The sequence below is a fragment of the Pogona vitticeps genome, chromosome 5 (assembly GCF_051106095.1).
Source record: "Pogona vitticeps strain Pit_001003342236 chromosome 5, PviZW2.1, whole genome shotgun sequence".
NCBI lineage: Eukaryota > Metazoa > Chordata > Lepidosauria > Squamata > Agamidae > Pogona > Pogona vitticeps.
The window spans coordinates 139,125,181-139,149,530 of record NC_135787.1 but is presented as its reverse complement, the minus strand read 5'-3'; the positions used below and the strand labels follow the sequence as shown (position 1 = coordinate 139,149,530).

At 39.5% G+C, this 24,350-nt stretch overlaps 1 protein-coding gene across 5 annotated transcripts in view; it reads right to left on the bottom strand.

Moving 5' to 3' along the window:
* TMEM117 (transmembrane protein 117) overlaps positions 1–24,350 on the bottom strand; it is a 277,135-nt gene that overhangs the window by 53,350 nt on the left and 199,435 nt on the right. For all 5 annotated transcript variants that reach the window (XR_013537034.1, XM_078376879.1, XM_020795539.3 and 2 more), the window contains one exon: positions 8,384–8,543. Coding sequence is in view for 4 of the 5 variants with exons in the window: in XM_078376879.1 (XP_078233005.1) it covers positions 8,384–8,543 (160 nt within the window). In the remaining variant the exon portion in view is untranslated. The remainder of the gene's footprint in view (positions 1–8,383; positions 8,544–24,350) is intronic.

The following is a 24,350-nucleotide window of genomic DNA, read 5'->3' as shown; positions in this document are numbered from 1 at the left end:
ATAAACTAATGCATGTCAAGCAGTGAATGCAGATGGTAATAGCCCAAAGGGTAAATGCTAAACCAATGAATGGATGGAGGAGTCTAGTATTTGTAAGACAGAGCAACAGATGCAGAGATATCTCAAAAACCTGTTTCATCAAAGAGCTGACAAGAGTATTTCATTATTTTGTTTTAATTTGCTTTGCTTTGTTATTATGGCTACTTATGGGGACTAATCCTTGCACCTAACACAACTGTTTTCTTAAGGCATTAGGTAGCCAGCCATGTTCTTTGAAACTGGTTATCAATCAACTGAGCTTACCCAAGGTTGAAGACTAACTTTAGATTACAAAATCTAGAGTTGTTCATAATAAATTTGCAGACTATGTAGGCTGGAAATCTCTGTTCTTGGACTATAGTTCTAATCTGGAAGTTACAGTCCAAAAACTCAGATCTGTACTTCTCTACTGATTGCCATGTGGAGGCTGTGCTGCATTTTGCCTTGCACAAACTGTTTGTGGACAGTCATTTGGATCAGTGTCCTGTACTCTATCAGAAGATGTTGCCATTTCCTAGAGAAAACAGTTTAAATTTTGGAGGTAAAGGCTTCATGAGGTCTTTTTTTCATTGTTCCTCAGCCCTCTCCCCATTTCCTCACATCTCTATGCCTCCCATGTTTGCCACAAGAGGAAACACAAAAAATTAGGTGGCAGTTTTCTAGAGCTATAAATCCTTGCTTGCCTATCCCTTGTAGGCCAGGATAAGGAATGAAAATGGTATTCTTGTGACTGAGGATGGAGAGGAATTTCCTGCACCTTTCAACAGAACTGTTGCTTCAGCAAATTGCCCTCTTATGCCAATGTTTATGCAAATTTAGCTTTTTTGTGCAAGCCTGGGCAATTCATGCAATTACACTCATCAGATGAACTGCCCAAAACTATGCTGCCTGGTGCTTTATTTATAAATCTGACACACTTTTTTTGGGGGGGGGGAGAATCTTTACAATTAGCCAGTCCATTTGTACTTGCTATGTACGTATGCATGTGCATGCTTTGATTCTCAAAGGAAAAAGACACTAGAAATGTTTACAAAATTACAGAGACCTTGAAGTAGAGGAGCTATTCTTGTTACCTCGCTCTCAGCTGAAGGCAAGGACTCTAGGGAGTCTTTAGAATTCATTGATACATGTCTCATGACCTTAATCAGTGAAAATGAAGAATTCAGTGAGTGTTCTTTTCATCCAGATATCATGTTCACCACCCATAAAATTCTAAGATTCCCTGGAAATAAGTTTCACAAATATAAATGTTATCACACAGCTTGGACCTAATACATCCAGTCTGGGAGAAATCAACAACAAAATATAGTAAATTTTTGTGTGCCTGTTCCATGTCTTTTGTCTTAATGTATGGGAATAGTTGATAATAAAAGTTTGAAGAGAAATTGTGTCATTGATTTACACACGGGGCCTCAGCCCCTTTATTTACTTCTAAATAACACGGGCACTGCTTGTAAATAAAGGGGCTGAGGTCTCATGTGTAAATCAATGACACAATTTCTCGTCAAGCTTCCATAGGTGTTTGCTACTATTTGCACTTTTAAAGGCTTGGAACCAATCCCCTGCTGATATGGGGATTCTACCACATTTGCAAGATGCCCTACAAGAATTGGGCACCAATAATGAACAAAGCAATGAATTGCTTTTGTGGTAAGAATGAACAAGAACAATGGCAAGTGCTTAGAGCAACAATACAACAGTTCCTTTCTAAAAGGAACACTCCAAACCTATGTGACTTCCAATGGACCAGATTGCCACCCACAGAGGTGCCTCTATCCCCTTTCTTTTGCCCTCAACCTGCCTTTGGAAGTATGGCCTTTGAGTTGCTGGAAACTCTGAAACAATGGCATTCAGTCCTGTTGAAATCATTCATTCCAAGTCTATTCCATGCAGCACAGCCTCAAAAAAAGACAGATAATAATAGCAGGAAGAGAAAGTTCAGACCTTTCCCTCTGCTGATATGCTCCTGATGAACATTGCTGCACCCAGCAGAAATGTTGGCCCTGGGTAGGAACGTGCCCTTGTAGATTCTTAGCTTTGACAAGATTCTTTCTCAGCGTTGTCTTTTTCACTGCTGTTCATTTTTTATCACCATGACTGCCCTTTTTACATTTTTTCATATATAGGTTAAACAGGTGGAGATGGGTGCAGAAGAATCTGTCCATGGAACCCCCGCACCTCCATGTTGTATGCAATCACATCTCATCCCACGATCCAATCTGTGTGCATCTGGTTAGGGGGCAGGGGCAGCAAAGCATGTGGCATTGGGGAGCATTGTGTTGACATCTTGCTTGCTCCATCATTCATCTCAATGTGTGGTGTCCATGTGTAAAAAGATCTGAAGAAATGTAATAACTCTTTGCCATCTGATCCTTTATTTTTCTTTCTATTATTTGCCAATGATCCTTTTTTGAAGTGAGCAGAATAATCAACACAAAAGCAAATTCTCTCAGTAACCATAAGTAAGATGCTATGAGATGTTCAGATTATTAGCTATATTACTCCAACAATCCCTCCTGACTTTTTGACAGTCAGCTTGACCAGTCAATAGGGTTTCTGAATACACTGATCATAAATGTTTATTTGTTGCTTCATGCAATCTGCATGAAGCAGAAGAAATGAATGGGGTACTTTAAAAAAACTTGTTTTTTAAAAAAAACCTTTTTTAAAGCTGTATTTTTTTAAAAAAAAATTTAAACTAAATTTCTTTTTCTTAAATTGGCTTCATCCTTTGATCAATAATTCTGTAAAGTAAGACAGAGAGAAGGCAATAAAAACAGAGGTACAGATACAAAAGTATGCCAAAGCTCCTTCACAAACCATGTACCTTCAATCACTTAGCATCACAGGAGCACTTTGGAAAGCATAGTGGCTACTACTGTTCCATTAGCCCAAGGCATAGGAAGTATGTCGGCAGACCACTGCCACATGAGGCTCTTGACGACTACCACCATGACTATCACTTGTCATTGGCATCCCCAGGCCTGGTAGCTTCCCACTGAGCCACTCCCACCAGCCTAGACATGAAGGGGCTACTGACTGACTTACTGGTAACTGACCAATGCAATTCCACTTATATGGCTGCAAAGTTTACATATAGCTTCCCCCTCCCATGAAGTGATAGTAAGTATATAATTCTATCATTACTAGTAGTAGTAGTAGCAGCAGTAGTTATTTAGCATACTAAGATATAAGACATCTTTTTGGAGGCAAAAATTAAAGTATTCAAAAACTGAAAGCCAAATCAATAAAAACAATTAGAAAAATACACGTCTCCCCAAACTAACAGATCATGGTGATAATCAGCTGGTATAATTCCAATATTAATTTCAATATATAAAAAGGATCTAGTAATAGCTATATATGACCACCAATATCAGAGCCAAAATGCCCTGAAAACCTGTTTGCTGGAGGAAACAAATGGAAGGATAGCCCTGATCTTTTGCCAGGTATAACCACTAGTTAGCTCCTGTGGTAACAAAATTTGTTGTTGTTTAGTCATTTAGTCGTGTCCGACTCTTTGTGACCCCATGGACCAGAGCACGCCAGGCCCTCCTGTCTTCCACTGACTCCCAGAGTTGGGTCAAATTCATGTTGGTAGCTTTGATGACACTGTCCAACCATCTTGTCCTCAGTCATCCCCTCCTCCTCTTGCCTTCATACTTTCCTAACATCAGGGTCTTTTCTAGGGAGTCTTCTCTTCTTATGAGATGGCCAAAGTATTGGAGCCTCAACTCCACGATCTCTCCTTCCAGTGAGCACTCCGTGTTGATTTCCTTCAGAATGGATAGATTTGTTCTCCTTGCAGTCCAGGGGACTCTCAAGAGCCTCCTCCAGCTCCACAATTCAAAAGCATCAATTCTTCGGCAGTCTGCCCTCTTTATGGTCCAGCTCTCACTTCCATACATCACAACTGGAAAAACCATAGTTTTGACTATGCTGACTTTGGTTGGCAAGGTGATGTCTCTGCTTTTTAAGATGCTATCTAGGTTTGTCATCGCTTTCCTCCCAAGAAGCAGGTGTCTTTTAATTTCGGGGTGGCTGTCACCATTTGCAGTCATCATGGAGCCCAAGAAAGCAAAATTTGTCACTGCCTCCATATCTTCCCCTCCTATTTGCCAGGAGGTGATGGGACCAGTGGCCATGATCTTAGAAAAGGCTTTGGAACAGATCCAACAGAATTGAATTTGAATTTCAAATCCAACAGAGTTCTTGGTGTGTGTATATTTGTGCATGTGTGGACAATGCATATACAGCTCGCCATCTCTCTGGCTTTCAAAAGCTACTAAACTTTCTTTTATGTACTCCTTTGCCTCATGGAACATGTTGCATTAAAATGTTAAGGCTATTCTACCATTGCCCTGCCAGTTTCATTTAGAGTTGAAAAATGACATATTGAGCACTGCTATGGAAAAACAAGCAAACCTAACAATTTCTAATAAGGAAATCTTCATGGTGCACTCGTCTATCTTCAGTACTGAGTGGCTTTCACACCCACCATTATTTTTCTTTTACTAAAATTCAATACACAAAAGAACAAAACTTAATATGGAGGAAATAACATAAAAACTATCCTATATTCACAAAGTGAGTAACCTAGTACCATGAACTAGAGCTTATGCAGGTGTTCCACAAGCAAAGCTAGCAAAGCTTCAGAATAAATTATAACTTTTATATGTGATTAATTCATTTTCACAGTAAGAAGTAAAACTCCATTTCATAACTCTTTTGCAGTGTGATTAGAACTTTTTACCTCTTCTTGTCATTATGGAGCATGACCTCTCATAAAAGTGTAGGAGGAATATCATATGGTTCATGTAAAAAACAAATAATTACTTAAGGAACTTTTGTGAAATAGTTATTAGGAAATAATTATTTATAACATTGTAACTGCAATAGTAACTAACTTGTCTGGAAAGACCTTGGAATGATAACTGAAAACTTTCTTCATGTATTTTCCAAGGTTGGCTAATCTCTGTTTCCTAAAAAAGATCATTTATTTGTTATCCGTAACTTAGCATCAGCCCAAATCAAACCGATTCTACTGCAATGGCAATTCACTGGTGCCAAAGCCACCTTGTAAATAAGTTGAGTCATCTTAGTTGTGCATCCTCAATAAACATATCTAAGTAAATAAGCACTCTGCTTTGCAAACATCATTCAAAAATGCAATTAAATATAAGACTTACTCTGCACAGTGCAAAGAATAATAATAAAAAATCACATATATATACCTGAAAAGTATCAAGGCCAAGGATTTTCAAATGAAGTTTCCCTCTTAGCTTAAAATGTTCAAGGTCATTTTGTGGTGACTTCATCTTTCATAGTCAAAAAGAATGATTTAGTAATAATGGAGGAAGCGGACAATAGCATCCTGTGTCTCCAGTATAATGATATTCAGTGCTACATAGGATAATGCATGGGCTATTCTTATTCATGCTTCTCCCTGCAGCCTCATGGGAGTGGATTCATTTATCAGAAATTTCCTTGTATATCATTAAACACATTGTGAAAGTGGAAGTTTTTTTTTAAAGAAAAAGGAGATTACAGCACAAAGTTTCAGAAATGAAGCTCATGTCTTTACAGTTTTCCTCATTCATCCCAAGTTTGGGTGGTAAATGTTTTATTGTCAGATTTCTACCTGTTTTAACAACAACACTTTACATCACTTTTTGTGTTGTCATTGGGCTAGAGGGGGGAGAACAGGAAATCATCAGAGTTGAAACTGATAGAAAAGCCACAAAATTTGACCTCTTCATCCAGGGATGGCCAGCTGTGGCCACGCATATATTTTAGACTTACAATTTCTCATTGGCCCCATTGGCACTGGCAATGGTGAAGTGTGGGAAACTTCTGCGTAAAGGTTGTAGCTGCATTCTGTTCCAGTGACGTGCACACACTCCTGGCAGGAAGTGGAAGCTGCCAGTGGGCGGGGTAACTCCTCATTCTGCCCTTTCGCTTAGAGGTGGAGCATTAGATCAAAGAGTTTCCTCAGCCAATCCTGGTTATGATTATCCTAACATATTATGTAATCATACTAAATTAATAAAAAGAGTTCTCAGGGCATTGCCTTGAGGCTCTGCTGGCTCAGACATCTGCTAGTCGACTCCTTTGTTCTTTCCAAGGCTAATTGCTTTCCTTTGTTCCTGATCACCCACAGTGAAGGACTATGGAAGCTGCATCTGAAGGACTATGGTTGCCCTCCTTTAAACTATCCATACAGTTGTGTTCCCCACCCCCCAATCAATCTGCTAGGAATGGACCACACTGCACCACAACTGGTAAGTATCTATAGTTGGAGAAGGAGGGATTGTGCATGTTCTGCCATAACAGAAGGAATGGACAAGAGGCAGTTTTCTAAACAATGTTGATGGCTATAAGAAATGGTCCTAGGTTTAATGAGATGAATTGCAAATACAATGACTTGCATGTATGAACATGAATAAAGGATGATGATGACAAAATTGGTGTCTCATCCCTTTATTCAAAGTTTTGGTAGTCTAGATGTTGCTATACTAACATTCCCATGATCCTTTAAAACAGGTATATTGTCTAGGAAGGCCAGAAGCTGTAGTCTAATAGAAAGTGGGGAGTTGCAAGTTGCCCAAGCTTCCTTTATTCTCTTCTGCATGCAAATACAAGATGTTTGCAAGAGAATCACTTCTTTGACTCCTCTCTTCTTTGACAGGATATCAGAAATGACTTTATTCCAGGCAGAATATTTGTCCAGCTTGTTCAGAACTGTTGAATCCTTCTCCAGCTGCAGTCTCTCCAGGTTCTCACACAAATATCTACCAAAGGTGTCATTCATCCTTGTTTTTGGTTTAGGTACAAAAACCACATGGCTTTTTTCTATTGGTCATATTTTAGAAACAAAGACTCTATAATTCCTTTCCTGTAAACTCTATACTAGAAGGTGGTGTTATGACCAATTGCAAAAGAAAAGTTAGTCCAATATTGTGTCATTATTTTTCCCTCCAAATATTAATTCCCCATGAAGGACATTCCCATTTTTCAGTCTTATTTTCACGGACATTTAGAACTTGTTTTGATTTTTTTAAAATTTCTGATAATAATTAAAGGTGGCTGTGGATGTTCCTTTGTTTTTGTTTTTATTTCTATTACTCATCTCATTATCACTGTGTAGGTTCCCTAGCAGCCCATGCTTCCTGACTTTAAAAAGCACTGTGGAAGGACTAACTTCATGACATTTACCCCTGGGAAGCTGTGGGGGCTGCCAGTTGCAACAGAGATGAATATACAATGAAAGACAAGATGTGCCTGCTCTCCCCTGAGCTAAAATTTTATTAAGAATCCCAAACAAAACCCATGAGAATTTCTGTGAAATTTCTCCTCCCTTGAAATTCTTCCGGAAGGAAACTTTTTTTCCCCATTGCATTGAACTACAAAGATTGACATTCACATGTGATAAATTTTCAGTACAAATTGCCAACACCTTTACAAATAATGGCAACAACAACAGAAAGGTTACCATGGAAAAATTAAAAAAAAAAAAAACACAGGGGGAGCAATTCCAACCTAGTCTAAAGGTAGCCAGTGATCTAAAAAAAGAACATGAGAACAACAACTACAAAAAACTCTTATTGTTATAACAAGACATTCTTATTTTGCCTACCAGAACATAACATTTTCTATTTTCTAAAAAAGATATTCAAGTTGTAGCTGAAATGCCACATGAAGAACTCTTTGGCCTATCTTAATTTGCATGTAGGGCATCCATTTTGTTAATGAAGTACCAAAAGAGCAAAGACTAGTTGGTGAACAAAGAATTATCTCCTTAGAAACAGTGGTTGGTGAGGAGAAATCTGACACATCAGTTAGGGTGATAATATGTTACTGTAAAGGTAGAGAGAAAGGCAGCCTACAGAGAATGGCTGTCACTCTGTGGTGTGTGGTAACCACATATTGTACATTTTAAATGCTGCGAAGCTTGCTTCATTATGTTACCTCAGCTTTACAATGGAGCCTCTTCATTACAAAATGACTTACCCTTAAGTTATTTATTTCTCCTTTCCCCCCTCTCTGTGCCATGTGGGCAAACAACAACCTCCATCTGACAAGTCGCCAGACAGTTACCTGGCAAAATAAAGCTGAGAAAATCAGAAAGGGTTCTTTAAAAACGAAAAAGCTTTCAAAAGGCCACTTGGCTTTTGAAACAGTTTCCCCGAGAACACTGATGTAATGTAAGACTATTAATAGAGATTGCAAAACAAACATTTAATTTGACTTCTGAAAGTCTTGGCTGAACAGCACATGCCAGAGTGGAAATCTAGCAAGAGAAAAGCCACTTCAGCACTCCGGGAGAAATATTGGGACAAAGTACCTGCATGACAATAAGAAGGTCAAACACTAAGATGAAGGAAGCCAGAAAAGCTCTTGAAACCTCATCGCTTGGCAGAAATCCACGATTCAGCTTGTCCCAGCTGATCCAGTCAGTTGTGATGACAAGAACAACCACCGAGGTCAAAGTAAACAGAACAGTCCTGGAAAAGGGAAAGCAGAAAAGAGGTCATGGAATTACGCACTGGGTGGTGGGGAAAGTTGAGAGATTCTTGGTTGCTTTCATTTATCTCAAGTGTTTCATGCTATCAAGTTGGAACTGATTCATGGCTTTCCAGATAAGTGAGATATTTAAGGAGTGGTTTTACCACTACTGTCTCCCTTCAGTGAGTTTTCATGGCTGAGTAGGGATTTGAACCCAGGTTTGCCCAAGTCCTAGTTCATCACTCTATCTGTCATACCACACTGGTGTAATCACTGTATATTACATTGGGTATCATTTTCTTATACATCCTTTTAAAGCTGGATGAGAAATATGTAGTCCTCCAGAGGTTATCAGACTACAGTTCCTGGCACAAACTAGCATAAGCAAAGACTATGGAAAAGTTACTCTTCTTAACTACAACAGCCAGAATCTCCCAGTGTATTTTTTTGAGCTCAGACATAGTCAGTACCGAGTAGGTTTGCCAGATCTCAAGACACTAGCTAAAGTCTCTGGATGAACAATAATGCAAATGAGAAATTCAGTTTGTTGAAAACAAGGAACACACTAATGACACTTAATGTATGGAGAAAAATACCCAGACTCACTGCAAAAAATAAAGCCATTAAATCTCAACCGTGTATGTATATCCAGGCCTGTGTGTGAAATCAGGTTTTGTAGAGAAGGACAAAACTGGCAAGTAGCTGGAACAATAATCAAAGCTTGGGACAGTGGGCTTAAACATTAATTCATTAGCATTAAACATTAGAAACTGGAATATTCATATGTTGTTGTTAATATTAAGAAGGCTCACATTTTATTTGTCCTGTGCAAAGTAAGTAGGCCATTATCAAGCAAGCCGACTTATGCTGCCAGCTGGCCACCGTGTTCAACGGCTGCCTCAAGTCAAGAAAAAAGATGCACACTCACTCATATGCTTGGTTGTTTGATGGACAGCAAGCGACAACGGGAAAAACACCCCCCAATTGCCCTTTTGTACATCATTGTCCCAAAAGAATCTTGACCAAAATGTTTAATTCATTGCATCAGCAGCACCAACTCATTACTCAAACCATTCGTTATGAAATAAACTGTCAGATTTACAGGACTTCTTCACTCTTGACCCCAGGGGGGTCTTCCATTTTGTGCTCTTGTTGTCGTTTTAAAATTGCTGTCCCCATCTGGCACTTTTCCCCCCAAGTAGATTACAAATCCCACAATCCACCTGTCAGAAAGGACAAGTAGAGTTTAACACATTTGAGACCCAGTGTTAGAGGAAAAATGCACACCTGTTCACTACCAACAATGCCAGCTTTACAGAGAGGTGAAGAACCAATAACTCTTCTCTCAGTTTCACATAGACCTCTATAGAACACTACTACCTCAGAAGCCACTGCAGAAAGTAGAATGAATGAGCTTTCACAAAAATATTTTCCCCCTACACCCTGTCCGGTGCAACTGTTCAGATCACAGCACTCAATTATTAACACACAGATCCCTCCATATGAAAGTCACATAATCAAAAATTATTGCCTTGGGGATGGGGAGGTACAGCCCTATTAGCCTGTTTTAGCAAAACCAGCAGAAAGTCTTGGCCTCTCTGTTATTTGGCCTGAGTTTTTATGGGCACAGTCCACTTACTCTAATGCATGGAGAACAATATTCAAGTTACAGGCATCACATTTATCTTTATGGAGTGGAATATAAGCCTGTGGCTTGAATATTGTGCATCTGAAGAAATTGTCTTAAAGTTCCACAACTTTTTCAGATGCAAGGAACACAATATTCAAGCCACCGGCTTATATTCCACCTCATAAGGATAAATGTGATGTCTGCAACTTGAATGTTGTGCTCCATGCATTAAAGTAAGTGTCTGTGCCCATAAAAAGTCAGGTCAAATAACATGTGCTACTCTTAAAGGTGCTATAAGACTCTTTCTTGTATTGGTTTCCAGTCTATGTGGACAATCTGGTTTCAGAAATTTAACATTTAAAACAATTTGAAACTGGGGGTGATTTGCACAGACCCCTCCCTAAGCCAAGCTTTCTCGGCAGAATAGCTTTGAGTGTGAATGGATCCAGCAATATGCTATTTGTTTCCTCTAGTCTGAGCAGCAGCAATGGCTACAGAGGTCAGAATAGCTAATAACTGTTGCAACTGTAGCTCCCTATGAGAGAGAGGTTGGCAGAAATGCCTCCAGCAGGCCATCTAAACCTGGGTTAGGGTCCCAGGAGAACAACATGCTTGCCTTGCTGGGGGAGACAGTGCTTCAAAGCCTCACAGCTAAGGACTGTGCAATGCAAATAAAGGCAAGGTCAGAACCACCACTAGAGGAGATGCCTGCCATTTCATTGGAGCCCTCGGAATCTGCAACACAAATGGAGACCATACCCACCAATGCAGGGGATAGAGAGCCATGACTCACACCAGGGCGGCTGGCAGAAGAGTGCCCTTGGGAGGAGGATCCAACCTCAAGAGGATGCTGGGGACTGGCTGCTATGTAAGTCATGCTGGTAGAGGTGGGAGGGCAGATGGAGCCAAAGGGAGTTACAGTAGAGTCTCCAAACAAAAAAAAAAATTGAGGAGGGAAAGGAGGAAGAGCAAGGACATTGCAAAGGAACTGGGGGAGATGAATTAAGTTGAGGAGGCAGATACTGAGACCCCAGTCCCTCCCCAGGACTGGGACCATGTAATCAATAAGGATCCTTGGATGGGGGAGTTAGTGAAGTTACAGGTCCCAAAAGGTGATGGATCTAAATGTTAGTATCTTTACTTGACCCATCACCCTAATTTACTCGGGGGGGAGGAGGGAAGAAACAACCCAAACCACTCCAGAGACCCAAGGAGGAGATGCAACTGCGGCACTGGGGATGGAACTGCAGTGGGAGATGGAGGGATTTGTGGGCCAAGGAACAGGGCCCCTGTAGCATTGTGAGCCTTGCCCTCATGGTGGTGATACTGGTCCTCACTTCTCCGGGCTTCAAAATTCAGAGGCTAGTGCTGACTACCACTGAGATGAACTGTGGGCTCAAATCCCCTGGGGCTGTCAACTGGTACCATCCCTAACAAACAGCTCTTTTGTTGACTGGAGTGGAAAAGGTGACTGCAGTGAGGAAGATGGTAAATGGGATTAACCCTCCCTCCCTATTGTGCCAATGTATAAGTATATGGTTTCATATTGTGGACATGTGTGGTGTATGCTTTCAGAGCTGCAGCCAGCTATCTGTCCTCCAGCAGTGAGATTTTTCCATTACAGAACCTTAAGAGGCAGCACCTCTTGTGTGTTTTAAATGCCAGCTGAAGAAACACTTAATTGCACAAGCGCCACACACCCTCACTGAGTTTCATACTATATGCTGTTCTAAGATATTGATGTCTTTTGTCATTTTATTTGTTCTATGCCACTTAGATCTTATTTTATAACAAGCCATCAATCAATCAATCAACCAATCAATCAATGAAATAAAAATATGCACACCTTGCTCTGGCTCAGACCACTTGGGACTCTGACTTCATCCATTTCTGGAATGGCAACTTCCCCTCCAGTAGCTTCCCATTAAGATCATGCAGCTTAAACTACTAATATAAGTCTAAAGGCTTAAAAAAACTACAACCAAAAACAAAACTCTCACAATAATACTATCTCTATAATATTAATGAATTGTAAACATACTCATTAAAACACAACTACTTAACAAATGGAACCCGAGATTATTTGAAAAGCATAATTTAGTCAATTCATATCACTTTTGCTACATAGCCATTAACTTGCATGCTCTGGGCTGTCTCTGCATATTAACTGTGCATCTCTTTTCTACATACACTTCAGAAATGGTTCAGACAGAAGAAGGCAAAACAATAATTCTGGATGTCAATGCACATGTGTTATTACAGGGAAGATAAATGTGTGGGCATATGCATAAACAGAAAGCAAGCAAGTCAATATTTGCTCTGGTTTCCAGTTGCAGCTCCTGCATTTGTTCAAGGCATTTTCCTCTTCATTTATTTCTTTCAGGGTTTTTTTTAGGGGGATTGGAAGGCACAGCACTAAAAATGCTTTCTTTAGTATATGTACAGACAATCAGTACTTCATGTGCTGAATAATCAGTAGGCCTATGAATCAAGGCAAATGCAAACACAGATGAAGACTAAACAATGTGAATAGCAATACAGTCAGCAATAAACAGTGGTTCTTAAACTTGAGTCGCTGGATACTGCTGGGCATCAGGTACCAGAATCCTTCACCGGTGGCCATGGTGACCGGGGTTTCTGGGAACTAATCATGTCTGGAGATAAAAGTTGGCAAACCGTTAGACTAGACTAGTGGTTGCCAACCTTGGATACCCAGATGTTCTTGGGCTAAAACTCCCATAAACCTTCACCACTAGGCGACACAAGGATGGGAACCACTGAACTAGATGATATTTTTCTTCTGTGCTCAGCAATCAAATGGAAATGAAACCGGGACAATGTAAAAGTTTAACATGCTACCATCTTGGGCCCAGCTAGAACATATGTTTTGTACAGTATGTCACAGAAGTGAGTATAGCCCCTCACATTTCATAGATATTTTAGTATATTTTTTCAGGTGACAACACTGAGGAAATGACACTTGGCTACAATGTAAAACAGTGAGTATACAGTTTGTATAATAGTGTAAATGTGCTGTCCTCTCAGAATAACACAACATACAGACATTATTGTCTAAACCACTGGCAACATTAATGGCTGTGTGTTGCATTCTTTTGAGGGGACAACTCATTTACATTGTTATACAAGCTATATACTCACTGCTTTACATTGTAGCCATGTCATTTCCTCAGTGTTGTCACATGAAAAGATATACTAAAATATTTATGGAATGTGAGGGGGTGTACTCACTTCTGTGATATACGGCATGTACAAGATATCAGCTCCAACCTTTGACACCTTCTAATGGGGTCATTGCTGTGTGGACTCATGGGACTGAAACACTGCAACCCTTTGAACAGATGATGCTATCTAACATCTCCTTCCCCACCCTAAACTTTCCATTCCTTGGAGTTTCACTGCAATATTCACAAAAGATGAGAAATGAAATAATTTTCCAAGCAATAGGCAATTGTGATTAAAATCAAGGTGGCTTAATACCTTTCATTGGATCATTAAAAGGTCACAAATATGGTAGGCCCTTGAGTTCTCCAGAACTCGTAGAAGGTGCAAAATCTGGGTACTGAAGAAAAAAGTAAAAATATGAAACATTGGACTATAGGCCATGCACAATATTTGGGACTAACCTGATGTCAAATGGGTAATTATGACCCATTGACTTTACCACGGCAGAGATGAAAACAGACAGCACTAAAATCCCCAGCTGGGCAACATGTAATGAGAGAATGTGAAAACTTTTGTGGTCTACTTTTCATATGATTACAGTACATGGTACAAAAAGAGGGGGAAAAAGCTCAGAAAAAATCAGGTCAGGAGATTGTTGCTAACAAGACTGCCTTCGAGTCAGATTCTCAAGATGGAGATTAGAATGAATGAGGACTGAAGTGAATGATACAATTACCAGGTTATTAAAAGAAAAACATCTGTAAGACCAAGAGTGAGCAACCTCTGCTCCCTACAGGGCAGTCAGAGAACGTCTGAGCTGGGAAATGTGTTATAATTTTTTATTATTATTATTTTAATAGGGAAAGTGAGCAGCAGTAGTGCATTTGGGCTCCTGGAGGCCACATGTTGCCCAGCCCTAAGAGGTAAAAGACTTTATTCTCACACAAGCTTGCCTCAATTCCCTTTTGGTAAATTAGTCTTCTTTTCTTTTATAATTGGTCATTAGGTAATAAGAATGGATTCAATGACAAAACTGTTTTCTCAGATACAGGCTTTGGAAGATCTGCATGTCTAGAGGGAAAATGTTGTAAGAGGTTGAAATACATATTTAGCTTAGCATGTGAGCTGACCTGAGTTACTTGTTTGGTACTATGGGTATCAGATTACACGTAACATTCCGACAATGATGAAGTGACTAAGAGTCTGTTCTGGAAACAAAAAACAGGTAAGCTATAACCCAAATGTGTCTCTTATTTGGTCAACATGCACAGGTAGATGGGAAACTGTCAGGATATTATGACCCACAATAGAGAATTTCCTCTTAGTACACGAACCAACGTTTACTAATTAGGCATCCATCTTAAAACAGGTGTGCAGTCACAGAGTCAGCACATGAAGCTGATACAATTCATGAAATGTGTATTGGGCATGATGTAATGTCTGGGAGAAGATATCAGGTGATGTGCCCAGTGATTGGCTGATCAAACTATATAAGTGCTGCACACTATGGTGCTGTGTGGCGTGTTGTGTTGGAGAGCTGCTGCACGAAGTGCTGTCCATTTATTTACTGTAAGCCTATTATTTAGTCACAGTTCCATTGTACATAGTCTATAAATACACTACTGGTGAAGGAATCTACCGTCTCTGTGAATCTCTTTGCTGTCAACCTGGAAGACTAATTTGTTTCAGAACCATTTCCCACACTCTCCCAGGAACGACTGATCCAAAATTATTCACAAATTATTTTTGTGCTATATCTTTTAAAACTTATGTACCTTATGAAAGAATACTTCCCCCTAGGTTATTTATTTATTTATTTTTACTCCACCTTTCTCCAAAAAGGACCCAAGAAGCTCATGTAATGAAAAACACAATACAGTAGGGTCTCTACTTAAGAACGTCCCTACTTAAGAACAATCCAACTTAAGAACAGCTCCATTTGCTAAATTTTGCTTCTACTTGAGAACAGAAATCCAAGTTAAGAACAGGAAAAAAAACCTTTCCTGCTCTTTTTTTAACCTTAGGTCATCTTAGGTTAAAAAAAATTCTCCCCCTAGTGGTAGAGTCCGTATTAACCAGCTTTGCATTAGTTCCTATGGGAACTAATGCTTCAATGTACGAACGCACCTCTACATAACAAAAAAACAGCCAGAACGGATTAATTGGTTTTCAGTCCATTCCTATGGGAAATTTTGCTTCAACTTAAGAACATTTCAACTTAAGAACACCATTCCAAAACCGATTAAGTTCTTAAGTAGAGGTTCCACTGTAGTTTCTATGGACGGAAAAGAGCAGATACGAATTAAATGGTTTTCAATGCATTCCTATGGGAAATGCAGATTCAACATGAGAACTTTTCAACTTGAGAACCGCCTTCCAATACGGATTAAGTTCTTAAGTAGAGACCCCACTGTATTAAAAGCTAAAAACAGTAAATTATTCAAATATTAAGGAAGAATTCATAACATTACATTAAAAAGTGAGGTAAAAGCATTTAAAAAACAGATTTAGAAGCAAAAAATTTTTATAAATCATCCTGTTTATTGTTTCCTATATAGCCAGTCACTAAGGGAAAGTCTGCCTGAAGAGAAAGGTCTTTGCCTGCTTGCAGAAGGACAGCAAAGATGAGGCCAGCCTAGCTTCCCATAGGAGGAAGTTCCAGAGTTGGGGAGCAGTGACAAAGGCCCTAACCTGTGTACCCACCAAGCCCACCTATGAGGGTGGTGGGACTGAGAGAAAGACCCTCCTCATGATCGTAATAACGGGCAGGTTCATAGAGAGAGAGGCAGTCCTTTGGACAGCTTTGACACAAGTCATTTAGAGCTTGATAGGTTAGAATCAGAACTTTGATTTATGCCTGGAAACAGACCAGCAGCCAATAGAGTTGTTATAACAGGGTGGGGGTGGTTATGTGATCTCTATATCCAGCCACAGTCAGCAATCTGGCTGCAGCATTTTGGACTTGCTGGAGTTTCTGAGCCCTTTCCAAAAGCTGTAGAATGTGTTACAGTAATTCAGCCAGGATGTAATTAAGGCAGGTGTCACCGTGGACAGGTCAGATCTCTCCCGGAATGAGCATAACTGGTGCACTAGTTTTAACTGTGCAAAGGCACTCCTGACAATGAAGCCTGGGCATCTAGGCCTACACAAAGTTAAACAAGGTGTTACTTATTGAGACACATTTCTGCTGTACCCAGAAAGTTGGGGAGTTTTATGAGCAATTGCATTTAGGGGTGGCAGTGTACGCCAATCCCTTTCTGAGACCAAAACTTGCATCCTACACCACATACAGAAAAAAAAGCCCTAGTGCATGTCTCTTACTATTTTCTAGTTCTTAGAAATACAAATTATCCAGGAAATACATAAATACATGCCACAATGTAGATGGAATATTAAGTGAACCTTTTGTTTATACCTTTAACAGTGCCATGAAGATACTTCATTCAATACATAAAAACATTATCGTGTCGATGTGGTCTCAATGTTATGTGAGATTGTGCATTTGAGACATGGAACTACTCATACATTATTGAGGTATATGTATTATTGATGGCTGCTATATTCATAGGGTGAGAGAATAAATATGTGATCAAGGTTGCCTGCTATATTTGCACAACCCCGCCAATAGTTTTTCTAGAATAATACCTTGCAACAAGGTATGATTTAAGGATATCCCTGTGACTTAATCATAGGTGAAATTAAACAACTGCAGGCTAGCAAAACAGTTATCCAAACCAGAATAACTAAATAGGACACAACCAGGATTCACTGGAATCTCTAAAACAAACAAAACGGGTGAAGCATTCATCTCCTGCTGTGAACAAAATTCAACTGTTTGTCTTATGAAGCCACAAAGCACTCAGTGATGCTCTGAGCCTCAATTTATCCTTCTGTGAAAGGACAAAACAAAATGGCCGCATTCCATCAAACTTGAGAAAATGGATGACGTAGGAATAATACAAATGTTTAATCAGAGCTGCACCAAGACCTTTACAGCAGGCAGATACCACCACGATCTCCAGCCAGCAATGAATTTTATCTAGTTTTAATGATGTCTTCAAATCGAGCAACAAGATGAAAGCCACAGTTTGGTAAGTTTCTCTCTCTTAGTATGGCACTTTATTTTTGTTTTAAGCCATAGGCATCAAATGCTGGCTGCACTTTTTTTCTAGCCAAAATAAAACTTTAAAAAATGTGAGCTTACCCTCTGAGTACAACTGCTAAAAAGAGAAAAAGAAAATGGTGGAAAAGAAGAAATCAAATGAACAGAAGTTGTCACGTAGAACCAATGAGGAATGCAGTATATTTATAGAATAATCCTTTGTTGTACAAGGGCTTTCTCAATCTGGGCAGCTACAAGAGGCAGTACAAATGAGTCAGGGGGACAATGGGCTGTATTATGCAGCGGGATGTTTTCTAACGGGATAATGCTTTTTTTTTGTTTGTTAAGTGGACCAGTGGAATCATGGGATGCCCATGAAAATGGAATATGACTTTTTAACATCTCTTTTTATTAAGTGGCATGAAAGATTTTTCTGTTGCATGAACATCCCACAGCAAACATGGCCTTGGACTGTAAAGTTTAGGGGATAAACGAACAGTTTCCAAACTCATCTTGGCCAATGAATCAAAGTTAATTTACCAATTACATATAATTCATAACTTGCTGAAAGCATACGGAATGCACTGGGGAAATATAACATATTTTCAGATACTGTTTTATATTTTCTTTCTACTAAGACAGTTAAAACAGAGTTTGACAGCTGGGCATCCTGGATATTCAGAGATATGTTTTCCAAGCATATTTTTTTTTAAAAAATGCATTTTCCCATCCAGAATAGTAATTGTGTTAGATGAGCAATTATGCAGCACAGAATCGCCACACATAACACTGGGCCATAACTGTCTGTGCCTGGATGCCAACATATTTTATTTATCTCCCAGTTCCTTTACACATTTTTCCCCACTTCCATTTAGTGACTTTTTATATATTAGCTCAGATGCATATGAACTTCTCTTCTGGTTAGCTTCTTTTTCAATTAAAGGAGCCAAAATAGTCGCATCCCTTTGCACACATAGACTAGCTCCCTGTGTGGAAACAAAAAGAGAACCCCACAGATGCATCTTAGTACTCATTCATTTTTGGACCATGGTGGTAGCTTGGTAGTTGGACCACCAATTGCACAACACAAGCTGCAGCATATTTACTCAGATGTCCATCCCTATGAAATCAGAAGGACTTACTCAATGGCACATGGGCTGCTTGCTGGTGATGGAGCCAATAGTATTTAAAATAATATAACCTCCCTCTGGTGACATCTACAATTTTACTAAAAGAACACAGCTCAGGAGCAACCACATCTTCATGTTTCTGGCTGACACTGGATGTACAGAATTGATGACTGGCTGGCTGTCAGGATATGTATGAGGCCACCCCCTCCCACCCCTGGAGCAATGTTTCAGATGGAGGCATAAATTGAAAAAAAGCTTCATTTCGACTCCAACCCTCACAATTCCTCAGACAGCAAGAGTGGGTGGGAGTAGGGTTTTGGAACTGTAGTCCCAACAAGGAAGTTTTTCAAGCTGTGATTTCTGCTAGACAGGGGAAACAGTTTTTCAGTTGCCCTAATCCTCTTGGATATTGATGTGCATGAATGTGGAACTGCAGAAATGATCATGGTTAATTACAGCTAATGGACAAGATTGTGTGCGCATGTTGGGCATGTGCTAGAGGCACAACTGGAAACACAACTAGACACAAGAGAGGCAAGCAAATGGCACCTCATCAATTAGTCACAACAATTTCCACAATTTAGTTTGCACACATATAAATATCCATTAGCTTCTGGTCCATATTTTGAATTATTAAAATCAAGCAATAAAATAAATGGAACTGAAAAATATGTCAGACTCCTGAGGGATAAAGATGAAACTAAAATTCTGCCTTGATGAATGCTGAATTTAGAGTTAGGTGTACATCGTAAGAGTGAAAGCGGAGAGAAATGAAGCTTATCTAGAAATGGCCCAAAACATTTAGCTGCCTGAGGCAAAACTCAAGATATTGTCCCCTTTGAATTCAACATACTGTACAGAAGATGGCCAGATTTAGCAACAGAATCTTCAGATCAAGCAACATGACATCTTTGATCATATTTTTTTTTTTGTAGAAGTGCCCCACAAAGTGGTGAAAGGTGTCAGTCACAGTGCATGATATTCATCAGTCATGTATCTTGCATTTAGCATGGTATGTTTTGTAACTGGCCATGGAAAAGTAAATATCCCAGGCTTAATTTATCTGATTGTTGAAGTGTGCATCTTGGGGGAAACTGTGTTATATACATATATATGTGTGTGAGAGAGAAGCAAAATAGGTTAATGTAATAAAACATGCATTCCTCTTAGCACCTACACTAACTTGCATCCTTCATCAACCCCAATGGCAACTGTATCTGTGGCTTGTACACTTCTGTACTCCAACACACTGCCTCCACTCCATGCCTCTAAATATCTAACGCTTGAGCTTGAGCTGGCATCTTCAGCAAAGCATGACCAACCCTATCTAGTAGTAGAATTGTCCTGCTTTCGAACCAGAAAACATTGTAGCATCTTCAGTACATGGTCTGGAAAGTACTTTCATATAAAAGCATTAAACATGAAAAATTGTTCGGATGAAACACACTGCTTGGCAGGGTTTCCTGCACAAGGGACATTTTCTTCTGTAGCAGCTACTTGGGCTTAAACCAGGGGTAAGGAACAGGTGGATTCAAGATATTTTTGGGCTACAGTTCTCATACCATTTGTCACACTTACTAGGTCTAAAGAAAACCGTCCTCATGCCATCCACTTCACAGACACCAGTTATTTTTCTGTAAAGCTTTCACACATGCAATGCATCCACTGAGACTTTTAACTTCACCCATTTCCGCTCTGCCAAACTAAGAAGAATGTATGATACAGAATTAAGAAAAGTGACTTGGCTGAAATCCCATTCACATAAATGGGACTTTAGTGCATAGAAAACGTCAAAAATTCAATGATTTTCTTGAGCTAGATTGCTCCTGAGGTCGGTAAAATCAAACATGGATCTTTGGGTCCCTTTTAGCTCTACAGTTAGAAGACTTAATGATTTTATAAGCAGAGATATCTTTGATTGCAAACATTACTTCTAGACAAAAGAGAGAGAAACCCATATCTGTATAACTCCTTTAGTCCTTATACTCTGTCATAACTCAAGTTTTCAATAAATCTAAACATGTGGAACTCAAATAACTATATGCTGCTTGCATATTTATGGCTGATCAGAGAGAGAGGCAAATGGCACAATTTGCCCTGGGCTCCCTAAAAGTAAGGCTGCCCATCCTTAGCAATTATGTCTACCATGGTTCCCTCTCCCAATTCTGCCATATTTTTCATGTGAGCTTCCTTTGGGGAGAAAGTAGCAGGGTCCCCAATATCAAATTTGTCCTGGGATCATAAAACCGTTTGGACCGTCCACCTCTGTTCACCCTCGTCTCAGGATTCTGCCCTCTGTTGTTTGCTCCATGTTGGGCTGAACCTCGTTGGACAGCTGCCTTTTGTAAAGTGTTACCCAACCAGCTGGATTACAGTTGGGTGGAAAAATTAAAGTTGGATGGCAATTAAAAAAAAAAACAGTTTAAACCACAGTATCATTCAACATTAAAGAAAATTAAAAGTGAAGATGTTATGATGGAGAAAGTCCCTCATGATAATACAGCCGAATAAAGAGAAATGAAAATAGATGCCTCATATTTCAATTCGAAATCTGTACGCCATGTTCATGTACAGAATTTACATCTCATTTATTTATTTCTCTTCCATCCCAAGCCTCCCAGGGGATAGGGATAAGAAAGAAAAAAAAACTGCAGTCCAGCTAATGACCCATGATTTATGTGACAGATTCCATTTTCCAACGTTCATGCCATTAATTCATAGTAGATAGTCAAACTCACTTATAGAAGGATTTACTCATGGCTTGTCTTCTATAAACACTTACATGCACAACAAATCCATTTTTTATTTTCATGTTTTTGTTACTCAGACTTTGGCCCTAATGACATTACAATGAATCTTTCGAGTCTCCTACACAGTTACTGAAATTAAAGTGTGTTTATCATTAAGACTCCAAACTTTTTTTTTTAAAGAAAGGAACAAGTAATGAGGCATAAAATAAAATAACAAATTTCCATCACCAAGTATTATTAAATATCAAGTGGTACATCATTTGAGTTTAAAATTATAAGAAAGCAGAACACAGCACTCTGGGGTGGGTGTACACGCATACGCGCATGCGCACACAACTCAAAATGCCAAATGTGACTTGATTTTATTTTCATTAATATTCATAGAAACATCTAAATTTATATTTATGTTAATATTCTGAGGGAAAAACATTTTAACTACACATAGAGTAGTAGATTTACGGGGGGGGGGGGGGGATAAATCAGGTTAGGTTAAAAAATTACACTGTGAAATACCAGATCGTGGAGAACATCATGTTTTAGATAGGCACACTTGCCTTTGCATTCCTATCAACTACACTATTAATATACCAAAACGAAAAAATGTTATCAGTTACAAACACCAGTTCATTTAAATTAAACTCATCAGCCTTAAGCTTTAAGTTGCAAACAACCCCATCCTCTGTCCATGACCTAGTAGTGAAACAGGTTGTGAGAGTTCCTGGTCTTGCTTGTGAAAAACATTTTCCGTCTTTACCTATCAGACGCGGCAGGACAGCAGGGGCTTCACTTGAGTTACGGCCTTCCTGAGAACTCTTTTTTTTTCTTGTTCAACTGCCAAAATGAAATATAATTACCAAACTTGGGCAGAAAGCAATTTGAAAAAATTACTCGGAGAGAGGGAGAGCAAATAAAATTATTCCAATTTTAATTTAACTGGCTACGTATACGGATGGCACTTAAACACATAAAACAGACTGCTGCAAGCTATGGACAATACTCCCAGGATTCCCTTGAGCCATCCTATGTATGTGTTGTATCTGGGGGGGAAGTCAATTTCTTTCTAATCAGAGCCATTCAAAGGGATGTGAAGAATGCCTCTTTTGTTGAGCATCAATTGATGGTGTCAATGGAACAAACTTCTAATTTTCACAGCTGTTTGCTTCCACGTAGCGGCTCCCTGCGTTTTGTTTTTAAAAGAACATACAGTGTGCCTATACAATTCTGCTCTCCCCCATCCCACCCATCCACCTTTCATTTCCTTTAGATAAAAAAAAACAACAACCACCAGACTGAACACTGTCAAGCAAGCTGCCTAACTTTGTTTCACCTTAATTATACCTGGAGAGCCTGGAGCTGTTGTTTCTCTGACAATCTCACTAGGACAATATTTTACCTTTGTTGGCTTAGATTGGACATTCCAGGGAGCAGCTAAAAAGCAAGGGAATGGAATTACAAAACTGTAGAGCTGGAAAAGATCCCCATAGGTCAATGAGTCCAACTCCCGATGAAGCAGAAAATCTACAGCTAAAGCATTCCTGAACAGGCCATTTAATCTCTGTTTCAAAACCTCTAGTGAAGGAGTCTACCACCGACCAAAGCAATGTGTCCCATAATCAAACAGCTCTTCCTGTCAAAATGTTTTTACTAAAGTTTCTTATAATTTGGATTTAGATCCTATCCTCTGGAGCTAACAAGTTTGCACCTTCTTACATGTGACAGCCCTTCAAATATTTGAAGACAGCAATATTGCCTCTCACTGTACTCTTCCCTACTCTAAACATACCAAGTTTGGTTTCCAGACTGTTAACTATCCTGGTTGCCCTCCTCTGGGCATGTTCCAACTTCTCAATATAATCATTAAACTGGGCACCCAGAAATGGACATGGCATTCCAAGATGAGGTCTGACTAAAGCAGAACAGAGAGACACCATTACTTCCCTTGATCTGGACACTGTACTTCTGTTGACACAATCTAACATCGCATTAGCTTCCTTTGCCCAGTCATACTGCTGACTTGAGTTTAGCTTGTGGCCTACTAAGACCCAAGTCCTTTCCCTGTGTATTACTACTGCCAAGCGAGCTGTCATTTATTTTCTATCTCTGCCTTGAAGTTGTCTATCAAGTGTTAGCAGCTGAACAGCAGACAGTTCAGTTTTCCATTCTGTGGTGAGATACAGTATATGATATTTCTATTTCTTTTACAGTAATGAATTCAAATTGCATCAAGTGAGCATACACATCTTTTACACAGATCTGTATTATATTTAATCCTCTTTTTTCTGGCAATGTATCTTTTGGAGGGGGCAATGCATAGCTGGCCTCCCTACTGTAAATGTTTGGTCCTCCAGATGATTTTGACTCCTAAGAGCCTGAGCCAGAATGGCCAATGATAAGGGATTCTGGAAGCCAATGGTCCCCATCCAAGGTACAATCAACACTGACCTGGGCTCATTTCCTAGGTTTCTGTAGCTAAAGAACTGAGTGAAATAAATCAGGTAAAATTAGGAGCATGATTTTTTAAAAATGCCATAGGAATTTCTGTACAGCACTCTGTGCTATTTGACATCACAAACAGCTCCATGTGACAACCCATTCCTTTATGTATGCCCCAAACTTGCCAGACCATTCCTGGGATTTTGTTCCTACATGTCTAAGAATATTAAGAAAACATAATTAAGTTGAAAGCATTTTGCCTTGATACATTTGTGGCAGCAGCCCAGGTGGCCTCTAAGGTCACATCTCAAAAGTTAGATACAAGTCCAATGTGCTCAGCTTCATAAAAGTTCCATTCCTACTGCCAGTAACTGTCTCCAATGAACTGACAGCACAGATGTCCCATTATGCTTAATGTGGTTCCAAGGACAGTTTAATTTAAAATCTGGATTATGGTATCTTTTGCACATCTAGTGCAGTACAGTTTGTTGGCAACAGCCAAGATATTAGGGTTCTTTTGCTCTATTGGGCACATCTTCTGCTACATGGCTGGGATTTCAGTGCTTTCCATAACAGCA